Source organism: Wyeomyia smithii, chromosome 2, assembly GCF_029784165.1.
Source record: "Wyeomyia smithii strain HCP4-BCI-WySm-NY-G18 chromosome 2, ASM2978416v1, whole genome shotgun sequence".
In the NCBI taxonomy this organism is placed as follows: domain Eukaryota; kingdom Metazoa; phylum Arthropoda; class Insecta; order Diptera; family Culicidae; genus Wyeomyia; species Wyeomyia smithii.
This window is the reverse complement of record NC_073695.1, coordinates 237,028,546-237,056,529: the sequence shown is the minus strand read 5'-3', so window position 1 is coordinate 237,056,529 and position 27,984 is coordinate 237,028,546. Positions and strand designations below refer to the sequence as shown.

At 39.2% G+C, this 27,984-nt stretch overlaps 1 protein-coding gene across 2 annotated transcripts; it reads right to left on the bottom strand.

Moving 5' to 3' along the window:
- Positions 1-994: 994 nt before the first annotated feature.
- On the bottom strand, positions 995-27,225 carry LOC129722911 (homeobox protein vnd-like). 2 transcript variants are annotated; one of them, XM_055676759.1, is made up of 3 exons: positions 26,753-27,225; positions 1,850-2,292; positions 995-1,788 (listed from the first exon to the last, which is right to left on the bottom strand). In XM_055676759.1, the coding sequence occupies exons 1-3, from the start codon at positions 26,911-26,913 to the stop codon at positions 1,016-1,018; spliced, it is 1,377 nt and encodes a 458-aa protein (XP_055532734.1). In that variant the 5' UTR covers positions 26,914-27,225; the 3' UTR covers positions 995-1,015. The 2 variants fall into 2 exon arrangements, with proteins under 2 accessions (XP_055532734.1, XP_055532735.1); XM_055676760.1 differs by having other exon boundaries at positions 26,759-27,225.
- Positions 27,226-27,984: the final 759 nt, after the last annotated feature.

Below are 27,984 nucleotides of genomic sequence, written 5' to 3'. Positions count from 1 at the left end.
AAACTTACTACCTTGAATAAACAAACAAACGCTGAAAATTTCAGTCCAATCTGAGAACATCAAAACAACGTCCCTCAGGAAGGTGCTCACGCCTCTCGCGAACTGGCTCTTAAGGATGACACGTATGATAATTACTTTCGCGGATATCACCTTTCTAAAGGTGACATGCATATAAAACATTCTCATGGGTATCACCTCCCTGAGGCAGAAGACCCCCTCGCCACGCTAAGCCAGTACCACTTCGGAATCAAGGTTAAAACAGGTCATGTTATAGGGAATTTTCTCGAACGTTTAACTCGGTGATACAGAAGTTCAAAGATGGAATTACTAGATTCTTATCAAATTATTTGCATACAAGAAGTCATGCTGTTAATACTGACAGTTGTTCTATGAGTAGCGATCCACCGCTAATCTCACCTCACGAGGGTAATTCAGCCCATTTGGGCGAACTGTCATTCAACACATTTCGATTAGTTTTGTATTGTTCATTTAAAAATCGAAGGACAGCGAAAACCTTTTTTTTTAATCACTCTTTGTTCAGAAAACGTATTTTATCAAATGATATATAAAAATTGGTATGGCTTTTGGATCCAATTGTACTAACTTAGATCAATGAAGCTAAAATACGATTTCCATGTTCCGATCCATGTTATTCAAAAAAAAACTTCAAGAAATATTAAATAACTCCCTGATCCGGCAAAACCCGAATCCGCTGGGAATAAAACCCACGACATAATGAGACCGATTTAAACGAGCTTCAATGAACAACTCATCTCATTTGATATATACGGTCGTGTCGAGTTTACTAGACTACTAAATAAAATTTATGAATTACCGACCAAGAACAAAAAAAAAAGTAAAGCAGAGGCCAACTTCCGAAAAATTCGGACATCTTCGAGTTAAAACTATGTATACACACAAAACGTAACGACCACCGGCAGCATAACAATGAACTACACTAAAACAAAAGTTTATTGCATAACATATCACGAAAAGATCACCCATATCACCTTGCTTAGGGCCACCACCTGGAGCTACCCGTTCCAACATGATTCTGCATAATACCCTGAGCGCCAGGTGGCTGATAGTTCAGTCCGATGGCACCGTGTTCCGTACTACCGGAGCTAACCAGCGAGTGGATGCTTCCAGGCAGAAAATGCTGCTGCTGTGTATGCTGTCCATCTTGTGTGCCCTTTGCTGGCATAATTGTTCCTACCGGTCCATGACAGGGCCTTCCGTCGCGTACCAGCACCGGTACGTTGATCCGTTTGGGTGAGTTTCCTATCTGGTGCGCGAAATTTGTAATCTTCTCTGTCTGCGCGCGCTTGGTCTTGTACCGATGGTTTTGGAACCAGATTTTCACTTGCGTTGGCGACAGATGGATCATGTTAGCCAAATGTTCCCGCTCTGGTGCCGAAAGGTACCGGGTTTGTTTGAATCTTCGCTCCAGCTCGTACGTTTGCGATTTAGAGAATAGTATACGCCGTTTACGTTTCTTCTGACTAGAAGCACCGGTATTCGCCGCTCTATCGCTTCCTGCTCGATCGTCACCCGAGTTACCGACCTCAATACTGTCGTCCAGTGAGTCAACGTCGCAGGTATTGCTGTTGTTATTGTTGCTATCCGTTCCGGCACGCTCTAACCGTCCCGACGTTTCGATAACCGCCGTCGGTATGTTATAGTTACCAGCGATCGTTGTGTACGGTGGAATGTCCGCTACCGGTGATGTGCTGTCTGGACTCACCTGCTGGTTGATGCCTGCCTCAAGGTTCTGGATAACGGAAGGCACTGAAATGAGATGATATATATTATTGGACTTTGGACTCGAAGTTCGCTAGTGTTAAGGTACCGTAATCGGTGCTGCTGTTATCATAGTACCACGTTCGGGGTAGAGTCGATGTAACTCCGTTAGGGGATGGCCCAGGTCCACTGGGGAACAGTTGATGGGAATGATGATAGTATGGCGGTAATTCACCATACGGTGGCGGAGGAGGGGGAGGAGGCGGCACATGTAACGGCGTGTAATTGTTCGGTGTGGCACCGTTGTTACTGTACTGAACAAGGTGAGCTTGCTCCGGATCCTGGTGATGATGTGCTGATAAGGACGGATAATCCGTTCCGATTGTGGTGTCCCCCCGTGGTGGATGCAAATCAGTGGCCGTAGCACCAGCGGAATGCAAATGGGCATGATGGAAATCTTTGCCGTGAACGTTCTGGTTGTTCAGTTCTAGAATGTCGCTGATGTGAAATCCTGATCGTTGGACGGTAGGTATTTTCATGCTATCCAGGATTCTGCAGAAAAAGTATTGAATCAAACTTTAATGAACGGTTCAAACATGTAAAGTGTTTCCAAAGTCTCGTATTTTTTAGGGAATAGATTTGATTAAAGATTAGTTTGTTTCGCACAATGTCTTTGGTAAGAATTTAATCCAATACACTTGAAGCCAAGTGAAAGTTATAAAGTTACCACTTGAATAATCTAGGAATCAAATTTTGAACACAAAGTCATAATCTTCCAAATGAAAGGATTGTCCTTTCTTTTCGATCAAATCACAATACATCAATGAACTTGGAAATCAAATTTTGATTAGATGTTGGTTTTCTCTGGTTTTACTGTTTGGGATGTTATATACACGTATTTCTTTTCATTTTTCTTAGATTTAAAACCTAACATCCTTAACAGAATCTAACGGTCTAGACTTCAGCAAATAAAATAAAATAAAAAAACCATAGTCACTAATATCCTACCCAGGCAGTGAAGAGTTTAACATAATCGGGTAAAGTGCCGCCGCCCGAAGCAGGCTGTGATTGAGCGCGGCAGCCGGCATAAAAATGGGCGCCCACTGCAGGAATGGTGCACATTTCGACAGCAGTTTATCCAATTTGGGCTTCGATAACCGTTCGTTCGCCACTTTTAGGTCTACGATTAAAAACGATTCCGTAGAAAAAAAAACGGTACAGTACAACACTTTTTGTTCTATTTTTCGATTTTAGATCTGATCGCGAGCACGTGTACATTGGCACTGAATAGATCCTAGCATATTTCCTAGGATATACTCTAACAACACTAAATGCATCACCATGGCTGCGAAGTTGTTTATTTTACTCGCTGCCGCTAATGATAGGATGTTTGCCTTTCGCTCTGAAATAAGCTCAAACTGGCTCGAAAGTCAATTAACCATAGCTTCGTTATTGTTATTTTTATTTGAATTTCACAAGTAGCGCATGCATTTGGCATATCTTCAATATTTTCACTTGTAGTTCATCGTTTAACACGCGAGCGGATAGCGGGATACTCCATTTTATCGCCATACACAGACTCAGCGTGGATTCGCCCGCACCGCAAACCAATGGCAGGCGAGAGTGGGCGGTACCAGTAGAAAGGCGAAACCGTAGTGGCGCGTCGTTATGCTAATTTGTATCGTTTAGAGGAAACGTGTGACACCAGGCAGTAAATTTATGTTGTTGTGAATGTGGCGAATTCTTTGGTTTTAAAAGGCTCACGAGTGGGAGTCATCGAATTATAAACATAACTCTTGAACTAAGCATACGAAAGAGCAAGAATTTGTTTAATACTATCGAAAACGTGTTGTTTCATCCAAAATGTTGATTTTTCCCCTTATTTTTAAAATGAAACATTTGTAAATAAATGAAATAAATGAATTTTGAAAATTTTATCAGCATTTTCGATTATGTATACGTTAATTTACTTTTTTCTATCATTTTATGGTTGTCTTTCTAATACCTAATTAAAAGCGACATCATAACCTAAGCGGTTACTTAATCGTTTTTTTTTCCTTTGTCATTTTTTTTTCAAAAATTAGTTGTTACGGTGTCAGCCCTTGAACGATCACTTTTTCTAATAGGGGAATTGTGGAATGATTCGGTTAATTGTCTATCTGAAAACCTTAGCTTAATAGGATCACTTTTTGCTTCTAAAACCATTTTTTTACCAAAGGATCATCAAACTAATTTTTGCTATATTTGTTAATAAAAATTCAGACAATTTCTTAAAAGCCATCCCCGGACAACTTCTCTCTAATTCACGTCATTACCACATGTCCATGAGCCATGAGACGCATGGGCTTTCTGAACAAAAAAAAACGTGAGCAATACTGGACATGAAAAAGTTTTCGTTAGATTAACTTTTTCTCCTTTAAAATGTTCAAAAGTGTTTCAGGCAACTGAATTGTCTATCTATAAAACATAAGTTTGAAAAAGAAAATTTTCGCAGTGTAGAATCTCAAATTCAATTTTTTCAGTTTTTTTAAATTAAAATTAGAAAAAAATCTGAAAGTCATGGCTTGTCAACTTTCCATTTCCATTGGTAATATTTAGATGTATCGTTTTATAAAAAAAAGGTTAAAGATCTTTAGCGCTTTTCAAATATTTGTCTAGATAAACTTTTGAAAAATGAAGTATGCAAAGTTGCCTATATGGCGATACCGAGGTATCATTTCAATCGATATTGAATCTACGAACTGATGAAGTGAACATCCTAACCGCAGCTTCAACGCCAACCTCTTTCAACAAATCTGATTTATTATCAGGGTGAGCTAGACATGCGAATCGATCCTGCGTGAATCAATCCTGCGAGGAATATTTTAGCTGTTGATGCCTTAAGGCCCAAATACACACACGGCGTAATGACGCCTGCTTACTACAAAATAGAAGGCGGGATAGCGATCACGTCTTCTATTTTGTATGGAGAAGGTGTCATTGCGCCGTGTGTGTATTTGGGCCTTTAGTATTTGCAAATGAATGACAACGTCTCAGTTCGTGTTGAATTTGATATTTTGGAGAAATTTTTTTTCGATTATTTTTTTATAATTTCTCAGATACACTACATTTATTAAATTTTTGCCTTGTGGCTGTAACTTGAGACCTTAATGTGGTCACTCATCTCTGTCCAGTAACTCCTACCCCAACCTCCACGAGGTGCCGACCGGAATACGAGTAACCTTAGCGGAGATCGGGTAGCCAACCCCCGGTGGAAACTTTGGTCGTACGCTGACAGGAAAGGGGGATTGAACACGGCTGTCTCCCCATATTAAAGGCGGCGTACAACAGCGTCTGACTTGGAGTGAGCGGCTGAATCATGAAATGTTGTATCCCGCCAGTTACACTAAGATAACAGTCCCATCAGCAGGATGTAGGTATCGCGACCATGATAAGATAGCATAGCAACACCTTTCCTAACCACGAACAACGAAATAAGAAATACAGAACGGAACTATCGGCAAAGACCTAGGCTACGAACACAGAAACAGAAAACGGTGAACAATTGGAAATTAGGGTACTTATAACGTCCGCTCTCCGGAACCGGCCTGAGCTGGCATACTTGCTCGTAAACTACAGCGGCAGGGAGTCGAGGTCGCAACGATCCAGAAGGTTCGGTGACTGAATTCCGGAGAAACATTGGTTCTGGCCATTGTCTCGTCGTTTGTAAGATCCGCGCTCGGCTGTCAAACGTGCTGAAATCACGTACAGAAAGGACGATGCAGCGGTTGAAAGCTCATGGCGTGGTAGAAGATCAAAGGATCACAGAAAAGCAGGATAAACAAGTGGAAAATATATATGGGCTTAGGGTAGTTTTTACAGTGTCCTTAAAGAGAGAGCGAGAGAGATGTAGATACGACACGTGGAAGACAGCATAACAACTGATTTGATGCTGAGTGCAAGGATCCGCATGCTCACTGTGGCTACACGCCAGAAAAATAATATATAAAAATAATATATCATAAGAAGCGGTTGCAGCCAGGTGCTATGGAACAGTGAAGAGCAAGAGAGGCAAAACAGGAACAGGATAAGGATCATGAGCGGCGAACAACCAGTAACCAGTAACTATCGGGGCATTACATTGCTAAACTCCGCATACAAAGTGCTCTCCCGTATCATGGTCTTCAGATTGAGACCGTTAACGGAATCCATCGTCGGCGAATACCAGGCTGGTTTTCGACAGGGGCGGATCAAATTTTCACCCTGCGACAGATCCTCGATGAGTTTCGAGAGTATAACTTGCAGACTCACCATCTCTTGGAAGACTCTAATAATCCCTTAATATCTTTCTAGTTTTCAAAAAATCAAAAAAAGATTTATTGCATTATCTTAAAGTACAACATCTTGAGAACATTTTGACAAATTTTCATAAAGATCTGAGAAATATGGAGAAAGTTAGAGTGATTTGCAGCGCGCCTCGCCACGGCCGCATATACTAAACTTGAAACTTTATACGCGTTTATCTAGGAATAGTATTTCTCAAAAAATTACTTTGCCTTGTTTACGATTGCGGTCAAACTACTGAACCGATTTTCTCCCTTTTTTTTATGTTCGTTATTGAGCTCCTAGGTCGTTGAACGATCGATATTTGATACACAAAGTTTGCTTTGCCGTAAAAATAATTTTATCGCAATTTTCAGCGCTCAAAACATGTTTTTTTTTCGGGGAAAGCGTTCCTGTTTGCACTGAAAATAAAAAAACTTATAAAAACGATCGTTCAGATACCCGGGACACCTTTAAGCTAATGAAATCATATGAGTTTTTTATTTAAAACTTGCGTACCCGACCCCCCCGGAGCTGAAAAAATTAAAATTCTTCTACCTGCCATTCCGCAAAATCTAAACCGATTTTGATCGAACCTTTTTCGAAAGATCACAAATTCATCATAGTTTTTGGGACAGTAGGGCACATTTCGAAATTTTCCGTTGTTCCGGATTTATCGAGGGGAGCCGTGAGGTAAGTACCCTTCCTGAGACACAGGCGAAATTAAAAACGGTAGCGAAACCTTGCTTGCGACATATCGAACTTTAAGTTTTTGCAAAAGAACACAAAAGATTTCCGGAACTCGGTCAGTAGTGGCCAAAACACGCTCAAGCGGCCAAATACCGATCGCAAAATAGTGTTGTTTTGCAAAAACTTAAAGTTTGATATGTCGCCAGCAAGGTACTTTTTGTTGTTTTTAAGTATGTCCTCTGAATGATTTGATTACCAAGAAGTCGAATGTAGTTTGAAACCGAATAAATTTTATATTTCATCATCTCTGTTTAAATTCTGAGTTATCATCATTTAACCACTCATCGAGCTCATAAGTAATTGCTCTCAATGCATTTCTCAAGAATGAATTTTTATCCTGTTGTTCTGGTATTAGCAAAAAAACTTTATAAAAATCAACGTTTAAGAATTGATTGATTTATTATTACCAACTAATATTCATGATGTTCTTGTACGTTCATCAATGCGCTCTCTCCACTAACTTGTATTGGCTCAAGCCTATTTGCCTATACAACGTATAAAATCGGGTGAATAACGGTTTAATTTGTTCTACCAGTAAATACATTTTCGGTTTGAATTGCTTAGAAGGGTTTTGACCTAATTCTTTTCTGAGCATCTTACGATGAATTTTTTTTCCTGTTTCTTTAAGCATAACTAAGAAAAAATTATGATGAAATAAAGAGTTTATTTTGTTTTATAGTTCTTTCGACTCCTTGGTAGTTAAATTCTTCAAAAAGCAAAGTCTTGGTGCTACATTCCGATTCGAAACTTAGTGTACAGGACAATTGCGGAGCTAGCGCTACGATCCTACTGCGTGGCTTTGTTGACATTCATTCATTCTATTGCTGGCTCCAAAAATGACTTTCCATTCTATCGTGTAACTTCGAGAGTAAGCCGAGAGTAATTATTTTACGATTTGAGCAGCTTTGAATACCAGATTTTGGAGAGCCTGTTTACCCCATTAACCCCTTTTCCCTAAATTTTAAATTCTGCAAACTATTGCTTTATTGCATAAACAAAGAGAACCTAAAAATTACAGCCCGATGGAAGAACATCGACACAAAACGTAGTTTCGCTGCTCGCACAATTGGTTCGAAATCATGGTCAAAAACATGTTATAGAAAAAATTTTGTTTTTTCGCTCATCTTTATAACAGCGCATTTTATGAATATTTCAAATGAAAGCTCTTAAGTTGCACTACAAAACGTATTGTTTGGATTTTATTCCTAGATCTGTTGGTAAGAGAAAAACAGCTGTGAAAATCACCATTTTTTTCAGAAAAATGCGAATTTCTCATCATGTATTCTCGACAGCCACTTCCGATAACCTGCATTTCGTTCCCTTTGTAGAGTAGAATAAACATGCCAATTTCCACGAAAATCGGTTCAGTTTACCCAAAGTTATGGCAATTTTACGTTTTTAGCAGTTTTTCGACATAAGTTTTTGGTGGTCTTTTTTACCCCTCTTACCCCTTTTCAATAAATCGGAGATAATTCAAAACATTGTTTTATTATATAGGGTATCAAACGTCTTCGTCAGTGGTTTTCTTTGACAGTTTTTCTGCAGCAATCTCATGCAAAAGGGGTCCGAAGAAAACCACTGACGAAGACGTTCGATACCCTAAATAAACAAACCCTGAAAGTTTCAGCCCGATCGTAGAACCTCGTTACAACCTCCCTTGTAAAGGTGGTTGCGGTTCTCGCGAACTGGCTCTCAAGTTGATCTACTGCGTCGCTATCGTAAACACCGCACCTTTGCCAGAAAGGAAACGTTTCGGGGAAATGGCCATTACTCCCCAAATAATGGGTATTTCTTATGAACAAACGTTTTTTTTTTTTGTTGTTGAATAACTGAACTCTCAGAAAATTGCTACTTATATGCAATAAAAAAGGTGCAACACGCTTTAAAAAATTCCAAATTTTGCTTTTTTTCTCGAGCAAAAAGGTATATAACCCCTTAAAACGGCATACGATCATTGAAAAGAAACGTGCTGTTCCAATTAATGCTGGAACAGGGTTTCCCAACAACTTGTTAAGCTGAGTCGTATGATGCTGGAGGGATCGAATTTAATGATTTGAAGAGGTGGATGAATTCGTTTATCTTGGTACGCTTGTAACATGTGATAACGATATGAGCCGCGAAGTTAAACGAGGAGTTGCAGCTGCGATCAAGGGCTTTTACGAACTACGTAAACAGTTTACGCTGATCCTTCCGGTTACCCATTACGGACATGAAGCATGGACGCTGGAGGGAGGTGATTGACGAGTGTTTTGAGTGTTAAGTTCTACGATCGATACTTAGCGGTAAATTGGAAGATGGAGTGTGGCTCAGACGCATAAACCACGAGTTGTACCAGATGCATAAACATGTTGATATAATGAAGGTAATACAGCGGGGCAGGATTCTGTAAGTTGAACATGTAGAACTAAATTCAGCAGAGAACCAGGGATAGGCCGTCGACTCCGTGGTAGGCCTCGCACTCGGTGGAAGAAGATGCACGATCTGCAGCTAATATACGAGGCTGCCCAATACAGAAGACGCTGGACACTTCTTATTAGTTCGGCCTTAGACCGGGTAACGGTAAAAGCGTAACGCCAACACCCACCCCCTCATAAAAATTACGTAACGCTGTAGAAGAATTTGCTTGATGCTCGTGTATGCTCGTTTTTGGAGAGTCTCTTCAGAGTTTTTGTGTTACGTAACGCTGATCTCCCCTATATAACAAACCGTAACGCTCAAGGGTACCCCCCTCTCCCCAATGAGCGTTACGTAATTTATGAATGCCACCTAAGGCGTTTTGGCATGTTTGCTTATATTATGATGAATATTCATAGTTTATTTTTGAACTCAAATTTCGTTTCAAAGCATTTTTTTCGGATCAAAGCATTTGAAGTGAGTACTTAATTTTTTAAACTCAGATATTTATTTTTATATTTTTTCAATTATTTTGTTTTATATCGACTGTTGGTGCTCTGATGTTTTCTACGATAATTGCCAGCATGTTGAATTCATGGCTGCTGAGTTCAAAACATCCGAACGCGTTTATTGACACTTTTGCTCGGAACATCGTTTTATTTTTTTCCTGCGTGCAACGTCGATAAAACGCTGCTCTCCAAGTTGTTTTAACAGTTGAAAGCTTATCGGCTCCAGGGTGTTGCGTTTTAGGTTGCGACGATTCTTCACCTTGTCTAGGTTAGTCAAAAATATCTGTACCTGCTCCTCGCCAATGGTTGCCTTGGGTTGAATTTCTATCAACCAGCGTCACTTCAGAAAATTTTGCTCACTGGTTCTTCCGAATCTTTCCTCTTTAAATAACTATACCTGTGCATCTGAAAATGACCTACTTGTCTGCTCCTTTTCTGTAGCGTTTGGGATTTCTCGGAAAGCTAAAAATCTATTCAGTAGATTCATGCCACAAACCTTGAATCCGGATTTCATGTTATTTACTTCGATTTTGTTCAAGGTTTTAGCAATAGAGGGAGAAAACTCTTTGGAAGGCAACCTTTATTGTTCTACCACCTTAAGTAGTTTATGCTGCGCTTCATCTATATCTCACAAGCAAAATGAGCGGTCCTTAGAAATGCTGGAACTACCGGACAAAGTCAGGTATGATAGCCTATTTCCGATTTCTAGACATTGAAAACAGTTTTGCTCAGGATGGTTCGGCGGTGTCGTCTTTGAAGTTTGATTTTTCTCTGTTTCTGACCCTTATTTTCCCTATTCCCGTTGCCGAATTAATCGAACAAGATCAAGATGGATGTCTTTGAATGGTCTAGCAAGTTTTTCTGCACTTTTTGAACTACAACTCTTTTGGATTTTGGGTCATCGGTGCTGTTGGTATCATCGTAGCTGATGATATTTTCAAACGTGTCTTCCAGGCTGTCAAAATATTCAGGGTTACGCAGTGTTGCGAAGCTCGCACTCTTTTAACCAGTACTATTCACACGCGAGTTTTCCTTTGTACTACCACACACGCATGAGTATTCTCATGCCGATTCCTACCACACATCTTCGCCCGCACGGCAGCGTTGCTTCGAGAACGTGTGGTAGCCAGTCAGCCATCGTTTGCACTCGCATACTCGTACTCGCAGATGGTACTTCATTCGCGAGTGCTCACCATCATGCCACGGTAAAACAAAGACGATGTATTGACGAGAGTGCGAGTTGGTATGCGCTAGGTGCTACGTGAACGAATAATGCGATCGTGGTTTGCTTTCCACTTACACACCGATCGTATCCATCATTGGGTTGATGGCATGATATATTATTTCATTCAGGGATACGCTACCAGATGTGCAGATTTGTCTGCAAAATGCAGATTTAAAGAGATCGTTTGCTGATTGATACAAATATCCATCAGTATTGGGTGAAACTTGAGTACTCGGAACTAGAATTGTTTGCACTCTCCAACGTCGCTCTCTCTGCGACATCTACTTTAGTGCCTATACAGAGAGCAATTTCGGGATAAGTCCATGAATTAATCTCGTTTCGTACAAGGTTGGACACAACCAATATCAATAACTTAATGGAAATGTGTTCCTAACCGATTAAAAACCTGACGAAGTTTCTCTTTTAACTTGTTACGCAACGATACATTTAGGTAAATGGTTTTGTTACAAATGTTCCTCTGGTTTGAATTTATGCGATTAAAACATTGTTTTTAGTTCTGCAACATTTCCTTTTTTGAAGTAGAATACTTCTCTCAGGAAGTTCGGCTACATAGGGATGTGAAATGAAAATCTAAAACCGAAAAAAGTGAAAAATATGTCCAATTTCAAATGCTAATAAATCGGTTAGTATTCGATGGATTTCCTTCGTTCTTGCAGCAATAGATTGGAAAATCTTCTAAGATTCTTCCCAAAATAAGATAATTGTAATTTTATTATTCACACTATTGTACTATTGAAAATAGTCTAGCCTTGTCAAAACGAAAATTTCGACCCCTGATTGGTCGTTATATGCTTGCTTCCCAAGCACGGTCGACAGAATCATATACCTTGCAATTGAAAACATGCTATTTGGCCTATATATGAGCCTGTTTCAGCCGGAGCCGCTCATAACAGTTCTGAACAGCGACGACAGCAGTCCTCCCTTAGCAGCAGCGGGAGCGAGCAGTGGGTACCATCGATAGCGGAAAGCGGCCACAACTGTGGCATGGCTGTGGATAGGCGTAGCAGTTCCAGCGGATCTCACCATCGATAGCAGCAGGGCCAGCAGATGCAGTTACAGTGGATACCAATGGCGGCCACAACTGTGGCATGGCTATGCATAGCGTAGCATCAGACAGCGACAACGGCAGTCGTCCTTCCTCAGCAGCAGCACTAGCCCTGTGGTTGGTCACCACGTCTCAGGAGCAGCGCGGTTTTTCTCAGCGTGTGTCGCCAGACAGCCATTATTCCCCCCGTGTTGGGGCAGCATGATGATTGCCATCAGGAAATCCAGTTTCGGAAATCAAAATGCCTTTTTGAAGGCAAATAAACAAGTCATTGAAAGTTAATAATTTTTATCAACGCAAGCAAGCATTCTGTGTTGGATCCTAGCAATTTAAATTTGTCGCACCCGTCTAATTTACTGAAAGTGAAATAGCTTCCACAGTGCATGTTGTCCGTGTATCTTAATTCCCCCAATGTTAGGGCAGCTCAAAGGTTGTAATCAGCAACCGATTTTGAACCGCAACATGCTTTTTTCAAGGCAAAAAAAAATTGAAGGTTAATAATTTTCTGGCATCAACACAAGCAGACATTCTGTGCGGGATGCAATCAAATTCTGTTGTAGTTGTCTAATTTTAACTTTCACTTTATTTAGTAAACCCCCCACTGTAGAGGCAGCGCAAAGGCTGCGATCAGCATAACCGACATTGAATAATAAATTGCCCTGTTAGTACGCATTCACAAAAGCAGTTAGTCCGACTATGCAGAGCTAATATGAAGTCGATTCAATCAATCAGCATAAACAGAATTTCGTCGTCCCCCAGCTGCCAAGTTGCAACATGATGCAACACGCAACAGCGAGCAAACGAAATCGCTTGATGTTACAAACCGCAATAAGATACGGGTTAAAACCGTTGCGTGTGTGAGAGCACCATCGGTGTTTATTCGCTGGATACACTATCTACTGTCTACTGAACGCAATAATCTGCTTACATGCGACACGGAGACGGGAACATTTTCTTCAACGAAGCTGCGCAACACGACACAAAACATGTTATTTTGTTGCTTCAATGAGAGTGCTATCGGTCCGGCTCGACAAGAAATTTTGTGCATCCGTGCTACGAAACTGAGGAAAAACTTTAGAAACTGAAAAAAGAGGTGGAGCTTATCAAATGATCGCTCTGAGCCGGAATGAAGTCACACATATTTTTCAAGTTATGTCGATCCACCACGTACAAAAAATAATTCATTCCTATTTTCATCCCTATATAAGAGCCTGTTTCAGCCGGAGCCGCTCATAATAGTTCTGAACAACGACGACAGCAGTCCTCCCTTAGCAGCAGCGGGAGCGAGCAGTGGGTACCATCGATAGCGGAAAGCGGCCACAACTGTGGCATGGCTGTGGATAAGCGTAGCAGTTCCAGCGGATCTCACCATCGATAGCAGCAGGGCCAGCAGATGCAGGTACAGTGGATACCAATAGCGGCCACAACTGTGGCATGGCTATGCATAGCGTAGCATCAGACAGCGACAACAGCAGTCGTCCTTCCTTAGCAGCAGCACTAGCCCTGTGGTTGGTCACAACGTCTCAGGAGCAGCGCGGTTTTTCTCAGCGTGTGTCGCCAGACAGCCATTATTCCCCCCGTGTTGGGGCAGCATGAAGATTGCCATCAGGAAATCCAATTTTGGAAATCAAAATGCCTTTTTTAAGGCAAATAAACAAGTCATTGAAAGTTAATAATTTTTGTCAACGCAAGCAAGCATTCTGTGTTGCATCCTAGCAATTCAAATTTGTCGCACCCGTCTAATTTACTGAATGTGAAATAGCTTCCACAGTGCATGTTGTCCGTGTATCTTATTGTGGCGCCAGCACTAAATTAAAGTTCGGAAGTCGGACTTCCGACTTCCGAACTTTCTTCCGACTTTACAAACACATAGAATAAATGCGTGTTAACGGTGTTTACACAACATGAACTGCGGGAATGATTTCAATGTATTTGTTTTTGTAAGCCGTAGTGACAGCGCAGTGGCGGCTGAGATGGTTGCAGTGTTGCGAGAACAACAAAAATAAACATCGGAAGTGAGCCTGACTGCCAGATCATCAGCGACGATTTGATCATTTTTATTTAAATGCACAATATTTCCACCAATGTTAGGGCAGCTCAAAGGTTGTAATTAGCAACCGATTTTGAACCGCAACATGCTTTTTTCAAGGCAAATAAAAGAATAATTTAAGGTTGATAATTTTCTGGCATCAACACAAGCAGACATTCTGTGCGGGATGCAATCAAATTCTGTTGTAGTTGTCTAATTTTCACTTTATTTAGTGAACCCCCCACTGTAGGGGCAGCGCAAAGGCGCGATCAGCATAACCGACATTGAATAATTAACTGCCCTGTTAGTACGCATTCACAAAAGCAGTTAGTTCGACTATGCAGAGCTAATATGAAGTCGATTCAATCAATCAGTATAAACATAATTTCGTCGTCTCCCAGCTGCCAAGTTGCAACATGATGCAACACGCAACAGCGAGCAAACGATATCGCTTGATGTTACAAACCGCAATAAGATACGGGTTAAAACCGTCGCGTGTGTGACTGACACGCAAGCAGCCGGGTTATCTTTCTTGTAATAGTATTCTACTTCAACCTTGCGGTCGTGGCTTTGCATACAACCTTCTTGTGATTTTTTCTAGACCGACACTGAATGACATGTTGAGCCCAGTTTGCTACGAGCTAGACATTTCATAATTTATTCTAAGCAAATAATTAAAAACGATTGTTTTGATAGGTACCTTTCCTAATTTTTTTACAAACGCACTCATTTTTATGAGTCGAATATCTACAGGGTTAAGTGTGTCAGTTGATAGGCAAATGTGCAATTACATTGAATAGTGTAAGCGAATACATATTATCAAAGAACTTACGAAAAGTTGTATGTCAAAAGAGTAACTATTTTCTACAATTATTCCATTGAACTGTAATAGCACAGACACCTGAAACTTAAATAGTTCTTATATCTAAAATAATTGAATAATTAAATGTCATCAATTCGATATTTTGGCCTGAATAAATACCGGCACTGTGCATGAAAAAAATGATAACTGTAAAATGACGGCTTATGACATGATGAACCCCACTGACAAATTATGCACACCCTATCCTGTACCTATAAATCCAATTTGGAGCCAACTTTCGTAGCTCACATATGTATTTATATACAGTAGTGTATTTTAAATAGACATCAAAATGCTAATATCGTTAGAAATAAAAAAAAATATATAAAACACGCAGAATTTCGGATTCGAAACTGCCGTGTAAATTGAAATTTATAACTGTACTAGTTGAACTTTCCCGGCGATGCTCGGGATCAAAGGTGTCAAAGATAGTTTTTTTTATATTTCATTGCTGCATTAGCTCAACTCACTTCAAAAATATAATTTACATCTTATACTTCCATCATCACTTTAAGTACTTCAATATTCTGAGAACGCACAGAACGGAACTACCCGTAGTGGATTGTTTTTTTGATTTTGGGCTGATTTACAGAAACTGGAAGTCACCATTTTGGATTTAAAAATGACGTATGGAGTTCAACTTTCGAAAGTATTGAAATTGTTGGCCAAATATCATTTTAGAAGTCATAAATTTGCATGTTTCACGTAGTTTTGTGAATGATATCTCAAATTTAGTAATCAGATACTTGTTATTTTTCTTCAAATCTCTTTTCTGAACGTTAACGAACATTTTAATGAAAAAAAAAACACGTGTCATCGCTATAAAACGACGTATGGAGTTCCACTTTCGGAAGTATTGGAATTGTTGGCCAAATATCACTTTAGGTTATTTCCCTGAAACCGGAAGTCGCCTTTTTTTAATCCACAAAACTTCGTAGAAAATAAGAAAATAAAAGATTTTTAATGCTTAAGCTGCCTCTTTATCGATATTCGAACCAATGAAGCTTAACCTTTCCTCCAGCTAAATGTCCCAAGAGTTCTAGTTTGGATTAACGTAGAAAAAGTAAAACAGTAGGGCGTCTTACACAAATTACGTAACGCATTAAGGGGGAAGGGGGGTTGAATCTGCATTACTTATTGTTACGTAGGGGGGACGGGGGGTAGTAGAGACAGTTACGTAACTGTGATGTTTGCTCGAAATTGAAAATTTGATCAGCGTTACGTAATTTTAGGGGGGGAGTCATGTCGAACGTTACCTATCGTTACATAGGGGGGAAGGAAGTCTGAAATCTAGATCATTAGCGTTACGTAATTTGTGTACGACGCCTAAGGTTAAGAGCTGAATGACCTTCTGGTTAAAAGCTCTCTAATAAAAATCAAATTCAAATTCAAAAGTACAAAAGTAAATCGAATGCCGTAATATGTAACTATTCACAAAACCACGAAAACATCAGAAATGTAAAATGTTTATGCTTGAGACATGGATTATTCTGCAAAAAAAATGTAAATGGTGAAAGAACAACGAACATTGTATTGAAAAAAAAACACAAATAATTGAATTTTGATTGCGCATAAAAAGTCAAGATTTCGCATGTATACGTATAATACGTATAAATTTAAAAAAAAGTATTTTCAGGTGTTTTTCTGTATTCTGTATGCTGTATACGGTCACAGAGCCACGTTTGTGGTTAGCGGTGTGGTTCGGTCCCCGATCAGGTCGAGAGTCTTTTCGAACTGGATTTTTTTTTGACTCAGCACTGGGGCACGGTGTACTGTTGTACTCATCCTACAACATGCAAAATGTGCTAAAAACGATATCGATAACGAATCACATGTCATCGCTTTAAATTTTGATTTAGAGGCAAATTCAGCATGAAAAGTCATGAATTTGCATGTTTCACGTAGTTTTGTGAATAATATCTCAAGTTTTAGTAATCATATACTTTTAATTTTTCCTCACATGTCTCTCCTGAACGTTCACAAACATTTTAATTAAAATAGAATCACATTTCATCGCTTTAAATTTTGATTTAGAGGCAAGTTCAGCATAAAAAGTCATAAATTTGCATGTTTCACGTAGTTTTGTGAATAATATCTCAAGTTTTAGTAATCAGATACTAATTATTTTCCCTCACATGTCTTTCCTGAACGTTAACAAACATTTTAATGAAAAAATAATCAAATGTCATCGCTTTGAAATTAGATTTAAAGGCAAATTCAGCATAAAAAGTCATGATTTTGCAAGTTTTACGTAGTTTTGTGAATAAAATATCAAGTTTTAGTAATCAGATACTTAATATTTTTCCTCACATGTCTTTCCTGAACGTTAACAAACATTTTAATGTAAAAAAAATAACATGTCATCGCTTTAAATTTTGATTTAGAGGCAAATTCAGCATGAAAAGTCATGAATTTGCATGTTTCACGTAGTTTTGTGAATAATATCTCAAGTTTTAGTAATTAGATACTTTTTATTTTTCCCCAAATGTCTTCCCTGAACGTTAACAAACATTTTCATGTAAAAAACCCACATATCACCGCTTATTTTTTTGATTTAGAACGATTTAAAATGATGGTGGTGACTGTACACCACTGAGACGGAAGCAATAACATCAATAAGATCAAACGTTACGGAATTCCATTTTTATATAGTAGAGAATTCCATTTTTATATAGTAGACTACAATACTACAATCCCCAAGTTGTGGGTCACAATATAATGACAACTCCGAGCTGCTTTTCAGTAAAAAAAAATCACAGGAGGGTTGTGTGCGAAGCCACGACCGCAAGGTTGAAGTAGAATACTTTTACACAGCTCTACTTACGGCTGTAAATACACAGCTCTACTTACGGCTGTAAACCTACGGCCGGCGTATCGGTTCGCGCCGCTTATCGCGTTTAGCCTGGCAGAGGCCAACACAATAGAAAGGTGTTTTCACATTGAAAATTAGACACGGCTTTACTGGAGTAAATGTTGGCAAATGCATGTACCGCTAATACCGCCGCTATCGTACGAAAAATGACGCGCGTCTAAGAACACCCGAACTGTTTCGCCGTGCCGCTTCCATTTACTTCCTTATTACATCGGCCTTAGGAAAGTACCGGCTGCACCTACCGCTGAGGCTGTTACCATACTGCTACTGGTACCCAAAGCTATTAACTCTTCAAATTAAGCGTTTTATTTGTCCTCAAAAGAACAATTGTTCAATTCCATATCGGATATGATGCAATCGCATCTCTGTAATATTACCGACAGTAATATTCTTCTAAACAAAATGATCCTACTTTTCCATTAGAGAAAGTGCCGGCTGATGTACCGCAAAAATCTCGCCCGATCGCTCGCGTTGGCGTTCAGTCTGGCAGAGGCCTGAGACGTGGTGACCAACCACAGGGCAAGTGATTTGTTTAATTGAAGAAACAGATCGCGACCGCGAATACTTCTCGTATTTTCCTTAATTTTCGAATTCTTTATCTGTCAATCAAATATCTGAATTCGAAATTCAAAACGCACTTAAAAATTTAGACGCTACGAAAGGTCCTGGACCTGACAGAATAGCTCCAATTTTTCTCAAAAATTTGGCAGAAGAACTATCTACACCCTTACAACACCTTTTTAGCATGTCCCTGAAGAATGGAATTTTTCCAGAACTCTGGAAAACTTCATATTTAGTGCCAATTTTCAAATCTGGCGCTAAATCTGACATCGTGGAATTGCCATTATTTCATGCATTCCAAAATTATTTGAATCAATAATTAATGAAAAAATCCTTCAACAAGTAAAACACCAAATTACAACTCAACAGCACGGCTTTTACAAAGGCCGATCAACTACCACAAATCTTTTGGAATTCATAACTTTCACTCTGACTGTAATGGACAACGGTAACCACGTAGAAGCTCTTTATACGGACTTTAGCAAGGCATTTGACAGAATCGACATACCATTATTACTCTTCAAGCTCGAAAAATACGGAACTGAAACAAAATTTCTGGAATGGCTGCAGTCATACTTAACAAAACAAACAAAAGTCCGCTTTCAAAATTCCTTTTCAAACCCAAAAGAAGTAACTCCTGGGGTTCCTCAAGGTTCCCACCTGGGCCCTCTTCTTTTTATATTATACGTAAATGACATTTCCTTTCTTCTTAAGTCAATACATGTGCTTGTATATGCTGATGACATGAAGCTCTTTATAGAAATAACCAATGCAGAAGACTTCGAAATATTCCAGAATGAAATTAATGTATTCTACACTTGGTGCAACAAAAGCCTATTACAACTCAACATTAAAAAACGTAATTCAATAGCCTTTAGCAGAAAAACAGTAACACCACCTACAAACATTTTCTTGGGAAACCAACCAGTAGAAAAATGCAAAATCTTAAGGGACGTAATCTTAGACTCCAAACTTACATTCATAGAACATTATAATACAATTATCAACAAAGCAAATAGTATGCGGGGCTTTATAAAACGCTTCGGCCACAATTTTCAAGACCCATATACAATCAAACTATTATATATTACATACGTCCGACCAATTCTGGAATATTGTAGCATTGTATGGAATCCCTATATTGCCACACATGAAGAACGCATTGAATCTGTCCAAAAACAATTTCTTTTGTACGCGCTTCGTAAGCTAAATTGGACATCATTTCCCTTACCATCATATGAAGCACGCTGCATGCTTATAGACATACAAGCACTTAAAGAACGCCGCGATCTTTCAATGCTTTATTTTATCAATGACATTATTTCTTAACGCGTGCAATCTACTCAATTATTATCACAACTAAATTTTTATGCACCCAGTCGTCAATTAAGAAATCGTAAAATATTTTCGGAAAATTCTCACAGAACAAACTACTCAAAAAATGGCCCAATAAATCGCATGATGCGTCACTATAATCTGCACTGCGAAAATATCGACATCACCATGGGCAGAAATCAAATAAAAAAACGACTAACTACTGGAAATAATGTGTAGAATATAAGAAAACATTGTATTATAACTGTAGTCTACATTTGCTTGACGAAATAAATAAATAAATAAATTTGAAGGCAGCCACAGGCGCAACCCGTTGCTATGGCCTGTTACTGCTGAGTGCCGATATATGCTGTTACTGCTGTCAACGTTGTGGACGGTCCATCCAGTTCACCTTCCGACTAATGAATGTAGCTAGTTATCCCAGAAACACTCTTTCATAGCCGAATAGTGCTACGTAATAGGCCACGCCTTTCAGTTCAGGTTTACCATTTCCTTATGTTCTTTAGACGAGTTATTCCACAATTCGCAGTTGATTTTTTTATCCAGCGAATAAACACCGATGGTGCTCTCACACACGCAACGGTTTTAACCCGTATCTTATTGCGGTTTGTAACATCAAGCGATTTCGTTTGCTCGCTGTTGCGTGTTGCATCATGTTGCAACTTGGCAACTGGGAGACGACGAAATTATGTTTATGCTGATTGATTGAATCGACTTCATATTAGCTCTGCATAGTCGAATTAACTGTCTTTGTGAATGCGGTCTAACAGGGCAGTTTGTTATTCAAAGTTGGTCATGCTGATCGCAGCCTTTGCGCTGCCCCTACAGTGGGGGGTTTACTAAATATAGTAAAAGTAAAAATTAGACAACTACAACAGAATTTGATTGCATCCCGCACAGAATGTCTGCTTGTGTTGATGCCAGAAAATTATTAACCTTCAATTATTTGTTTATTTGCCTTGAAAAAAGCATTTTGCGGTTCAAAATCGGTTGCTGATCGCAACCTTTGAGCTGCCCTTACAGTGGGGGAATTAAGATACACGGACAACATGCACAGTGGAAGCTATTTCACATTCAGTAAATTCGACGGGTGCGACAGATTTAAATTGCTAGGATGCAACAGCGACACACGCTGAGAAAAACTGCGCTGCTCCTGAGACGTGGTAACCAACCACAGGGCTAGTGCTGCTGCTAAGGAAGGACGACTGCTGTTGACAACTTGTCAAACTTGTGTGTGTTTGAGCGGCTCCGGCTGAAACAGGCTCTTATATAGGCCAAATTGCATGTTTTCAATAGCAAGGTATATGAATCTGTCGACCGTGCTTGGGAAGCAATCATATAACGACCAATCAGAGGACGAATTTTTCGTTTCGACGAGGCTTGACTATTTTCAATAGTACAATATTCTCAATAATAAAATTACAATTATCTTATTTTAGGAAGAATCTTAGAAGATTTTCCAATCTATTGCTGCAAGAACGAAGGAAATGTATCGAATACTAACCGATTTATTAGCATTTGAAATTGGACATATTTTTCATTTTTTTCGGTTTTAGATTTTCATTTCACATCCCTATGTAGCCGAACTTCCTGAGAGAAGTATTCTACTTCAAAACACAATACTGAATTCAAGGAGACTATAATAGTGCTAACAGCATCGGGACTGCTTTGTTTTATATAAAATGCATCAAATGTTGAGCGGGTATTACACGAAGTAAATATATGCTTGAAATGATGATTAATATAAATTTGCCCGTGTAATATCAAAATATTTGCTGGATTTTTTTGTTAAAAATATTTGCCGTTGTATTTGCTAATGTCGTTCTATGCTAGTGATACAACTCAGCGAATATTTGCTTGAGTTTTTTTTTCGTTCATGCTGAAATTTGGTGTGAGCAAAAGGCAGCAAATGGATGTGGATGTGTTACATCACCTCAAATGTTTTGATTCCATATGATTGGAGTAGTCCTCGTAGTTTTCAGTACATGTACATGAAACTGATTACATTATTCAATTTACAAGTCATTCTTCATTTAATTATCATTATTATTTAATCTTTCTTAATGACAAGTGCAAGTCAAGCTATTGATGCAAGTCAAGCTATTGATTTAATTTTTTATTTAATTTTGTAGATTTATCGACTTAATCAGTCTGTGTATAGCAGCTAAAACACGGAAACAAAGGAACGTTTTTGCTTCTATACACGGACTGATTGAGCCGATAAATTTACAAAATGAACCGCTGCAGTCGACAAACAAACAAATATTTTTATTTAATTTCTACACGGAACTTGATAACATAATAGCAAGGTTCACTTTATAAAATAATAAAATGCAAATTGACCTAAGTTTTCAAAAATGCGATTTGAAATAAATATTTTATTCAAACTCCAAGTCCAAGTTTTCATTCTTTCCTATTAACAATACGAAATGATAACTGTTATATACAATTACAATTATATAATTCATCAAAGAAAAACCGTCGAATGACGGAGAAACCTTAAAGTTCATTATACAAAACTCCTATACAAAATACTGCTTTTTAATCTATAGAGATACCTGCTCGAAAAAGGTACACCCAACGCAAACGGGGAATCTTTTATTACTTTTGGGCAATTTTTTATTATTTTTTGTGTCTTATGACTGCGCATTATACACAAAAAGTAACAAACAAAAAGTAATAAAAATTATGACGGCCACACGCTTGTATGTGTTTCTGCAGGAGAACATACAGCCAAGCACCGCAATGCATGTGTTGGCAAGACTTCACTCGCTGCATTTGTATTGATGCAACGATCTGGTTCATTTTTGTCTCCCTTCATCCACACATAATCAGAATCTCAACCGTCAACCTCAAATGTCCAATTAGAAACACTTTCGTTTCGTCCCCCAGCGTTTACTTGAAATGGAAATATGTGATACTGTCTGACCAGAGTTGCCGAAGTTGCGAATATTGTTCTGGATCGGCACGAGTTTTGTATATTCAAACAGGTCCAAATGAGTTTCCATGAACCAATGATTATGTGCTGTAAATAGCTTGCAAGAAAGCGAATGTTTTTATTTTTCTCTAACGCAGTTTACAGATCGTGATGTCATTTTAAGGCGCATTTCAAGTCTTTGAAATCATCAACGTTTGCATACTCTATGACGGGGAAAATGTTGCTTGGCAGCTCTTGTCATATTTTTTCGCTACTCCGTATGCATACAACGAGCGAACTAATACACGCCCACCGGATGAATTGGAGATTGAAAAAACTTGTAACATGTGCAACTTATGCGACGGTGTGTAATTTTTCTTGACTTGAGGTGGAAAGGGAGCATTTTTCGACAGAAAAAAACGTTGCATGTGGTTGAAACGACCATTATTAGATAGTCGTACTCTCATAACACGTGCTAAATATGTGACAGTATGTGTTACTTGACTGGGGAAGAATTTTATTGCTTTTTAAGTAATGGATTTGTTACCTAAAAGGTAATTTTGCGCTACTGCTTCTAAAGTAATAAGGAAAAGTTTTGCGTGTATGAAAATTAACTGTTTATGCGCAAAAAGTTTAACCGTAATGTAGCTCTTTTTTTCGCGCACCCACATGCTACACATTCGAAGACATTTCTTTCCCGTAGTTGGCAAGCATGACCAGAAGGGAAACTAAAAACATTTTCTCTTTTTTGCGATGAGCAATTGGTCGATTATTCATTCTCACATCTACTGGAGGTAATAACTGAATTTTTAACAAAATTGCTTTTGGTTCTCACCCGAAACAGAATATATGACATTGCAACGGTAGCCTTTATGAACCAAAACATAGAAATTATATTTTCAAAAGACAGATGAAATATTGCTCGATAATGGAAACTAGATTTGCAATATTTTCTACGCAGTTTATTTTTTGAAAATAATTCGCATCGTGTAATAACACAACAAATATATTTGCTATAGAATGCGCGAGGAGCTTTTGGTATTGTTCGAGCAAATTGATTTTTAACCAAATATTTGTTAAAGTGTAATAGTGTAACAAATCTATTTGCGCGAAGAAAAAAATTATGCAAATAAATCAGGTACCGAATATTGCGAATATTTGTCTCGTCTAATGTCTGCTTCACACTGCGAGAGGAACCGTTAAGACAACCGGGTGATGGAAATAGCAGCAGTTTTAAAACGAAACACGAAGCTCGTGTTGTTTGTACCTGGGATATGAATCATTCTGTTTACTCTATCATCCAGCCACACGCACTCGCACTCGCACTCGCACTCTCACTCGCGAGTGCTAGCGTTCAAGAATCCGGTGTGCACAAGCGAGAACGTGTAAAGATGTGTACACTCGCGCAAGGCGCAAGCATCAGCCACTCGCGAAATATTTCTTTTCTTTGTGAACTGTTCGTAGCGGCCGGCAGAAGAGTGAGAGTAAGGGGACATACTTCTCATATTCACATGGGAATGAATAGGACACAGCTGCTCCTCACTCTTTTAGCAACACTGGTACGACTTCGCGGTTCACCTTTGCTCTGGAACGTGTGATATTTTGAGACTAGCGGGTCGCTATCGATAATTTGTGGTTTCAAAAACAAATACAGCCAGTTTTCTCCAGGAATGTTGTCGACGAATCCTAATGGTTTCACAAACTCTGCTTCCTGGAAACTGGTCAAGACTTTAGGTCCTGTCCAAGCGGTGGGTCTAAGTGTAACTTGTTATACCACTTTTTTCGAGGCTATTTTGTAGAACCAAGATGCCTCACAAAGCCAGAAACTGTTTTCCAGAAGAAACAAAAGCATAAATACAATCGATAATTATTCGTCTAGTCTGGGAACAAATTTTGGAAACTTATCAGTTCTCATTGATTTCTTAAAAGTCCATTGGTGTTTAAATGCCTTCTTCTCGTTTTTGGGACACTAATATTTAACCGCAGAAGTAATTTGAGCACCAAATTTATCAATTTTTCGTCGCGATTGCGATATTTTCGATAATTCATCATTACATTACAACACAAACATCTAATATTGAATTTTTATTAGAATGAGCAAACACTGAGCACGTCAAACAATTTTTTCGCTTGCCATCATCAACCTGCGCGCGTATGTACTTCCAAGCAACCGGAGTCACAACCGTTCGGCAGAGTAAAAGTTCGCATGTTTCCGGTCCGTACGGTGTGTATTTTGAAGATAAAACCTTTCAACCTGCCGCAGTGCTTCTTAGGTACCTGGCTGAGCATTCTTCATTTGATAGCACACTTGACTGCGGAAGTCTAACTTCGTATGAACACGCGAAAAAGCCGTTCGCATTGCAACCGTTGTTTTTCCGTAGTGTACACATGGAAAAGTGGCAAATCCTGATGAGTATCATCAATCGGTACAATCCACAGCTACGGGAAAACCCAAGCTGAAAAAAACAATCTACCGTCAGCGCTCATAAATAGTTGGTAATTATGGCAGGGCATGTGAGCCCGAACGAGCTTCTTCAAAGGGCGCCAAAATTAGTTTGTTAGAAAAACATCCTTCGATTTTCCCAGGACTATCAAAAATAATATCTCGGCTTTGCGAGTTTCGCCGAACAACAAGTCGTTCGTGACAAACCTGATTGCGACATAAATGGGTGCTGCAGCCTTCTTCAAACAGAAGTCGTTTGGATGTATAATAATTCGCTTTGCATCGCAAAACTTTATCCTATTGCATGACTACCTTTTTCTTACTACACTAAGGTGGATAAAACCGTTTTAGCAACGATTGAATTCCTCCGTAGCTGCCATTCTAAGCCATCAACTCAACATTCAGCTTTCAAAAATTAATTGAAGTTGACATATCATGGTCTTGGTTGGCCCCATTTCCGTTTAACCCTCAACTTAAATAAACAATTCAAATCTAAATCGAATTATCCGTAATTTCGTTTGATTTATGTCCATCCCAAACTGAACAGGTGAAATTGGAAATTGACATGTGATCGCTTCATACTGCAACCAAACTTTTATTTTCCTTTTAGTCAATTTAACATGCACACAACGGAGAAAGGTCTGCGGACGTTAAGTAAGTAGTACTTCCCCGATGCCAGGTGCGCTAGCTTTCAACAACGCGTGTTCAACCCTAGCCAAGTTGAGCAACTACGGTGGGAACTTTCTAATTGGTTTTCAAACAGAAGCGCCCTCTCAGTGCTGCAAGCACCACTACATAATAGAAGGGGTGCTTGCAGGTTATGTTTCACATGAAGGATCAGTAGAGTTGGACGGTATAGAGTGCGATTAGTTGTCACAGTCAAATAACATGGAGGTTTCCTCATTCAAAGGTTAGAGTTAAATGATAAAGTCTAGTGATGTCACATCTGCTTTTGACAAAAAAATTGTTTCCATTCTGCACGTTTCATATCTGCTGAAACGCCTTCACAGAAGGATTCAACTCATGACTATGGCTTACTCACTTTGAACTGCTGGTTGTGAATCATTTGTTGAAGCGGCAAAACTTGGCGCACGAAATATGCTCATTTAACATGCAAATAAATTGCTAATCGTCGTGGCGAAATTTGAAAGGTAAAACGAAATTGACAGGGGCTTTCATGAACGCATCGCAGATTGGTAAAGGTTTTACTTTACTTTTTTTTTATGTTGTATCATAATATCATAATTTAATTTGTATTAGACACGCAATCCCAAGTTCAGATGTATTTATCTTTCCGTGAAAAGGCTTTGAGTTGAGTTTTTGTGACAATCTTATCTTATATGCGACAATTGCAGTCAAAAGTCAGGAGAGCAATTTGTCAATACGAACCGAATTTTACAACCGCAAATTTTAAATCAGAATCTCAAGAGCACTCCAAATCGCAACAAAAGTACTTCCCGTCCAACGACAACAAAAAAAACAGATGTGTCAATTGACTACCATCAATAAGGTTTAACACCGAATTGCTACTCAAACCAATTCTGATTTTCAAGTGGCAAAGCTATTCCCCGAAAGTTACCGGGGGCCTCGCAGTAGGCCGCGTGCCAAAATTTGTCTAACCACTTGACGCTAAATTCGGCTTTATCTTGCCCAATATAAACCCAATTGATTATACGAATGGCTCCATAAATCAGTCTGTCCGTCTAAATAAAAAAGCGACCAGATGGACGATAACTTGATAACTTACTCGTACTTGTAGTCGTACTCGGTTGCACCGTAATCCGGTGGAATGAGCTGCCAGCTGGAGTCGTAGTATTCGTCATAGCCGCTTACAGCCTTGGGAATCGTGGAAATCGTTCCACTTTGGCCAATACTGCCACCAGTCCCAGAGGCGCTACTATTGCACATATTTGCCCCAAGTTGTTCAGCAGGAGTGGGTCCTCGTAACACCGTATAATTGTCTCACTTGAACTCAACAACCCGCCCAGCGCTGTAAGGTGCTTCTACTTGATTAGCTATTCAGTCGAGTTCACAAAAATCACTAATTGATTACACAGACCCTCTTCTCACGAAAAAAAAGGCTTATTTATTTTGGCACTTGATATTCGGTACCAACATTTACTGATCAAATAGAATACAGGACTTGTACACAGCACTTGTTCTATTTTGCTGCTGTCTTACCCAAAGGGGAAAAAACGGGGTTGAGACAGTTCCTCTGAATTCCCCGACAACTATCGTTCAACTGATCTTGGGAAATCGAAGAGTGATAATAACCACCAACTTCGACGGAAAATAGTCATTATCTGCACCTAATCGAAACCGGGTGAACTGACGGAGAAGGACGTCGAGCGGTGGATGTGGACAAACCGTTTATTGATATTATGATGGGCTGTATCAAACCCCAATAAGCTCGCGGGCTGTGATATCAGCGAGTGCTTACCGCGCTGCCACTTTCCCCGCTGATAATAAAACCAGCACGGGTGGGATTTACTAAAATAAAAAAAAAGGTGCGAAAACGTTCAGTAGCATAAACTTTAAATGCAGTTTGAACCGTCAAAAAAGGCGCCTTTCTATCGTTTGAAAAATTTGGAAGAGCAAAACCAACCAGATATTCGCTAATTTGGTAGCGGTAGCTCTATATCATCCAGTTCTAATTAGAGTGATTGATAGATAATCCAGTTCAGCGCGGTTGGCCAGTAGGTTCATTGATAATGTGCCTCCTAGTTGGGGAAAGCACTTTATCAATTTATCATCGGTTACTTTAAAACACGAGGCTGATGGATTTAGTTGCAAACTAAAGCAACTTGATAAGCTTGAATCGAAGCAAATTTTCCGTTGCACTAACCAGACTGACGATAGTGATGACTTAAAAAGATGATGATTGATTACAGGATTACCAAAATTAGCTGTATGCTATAAATAATAGCTAAAGAATACAGTCACAAAGGAGAAGCCCACCCACACAACGATAATCCACAC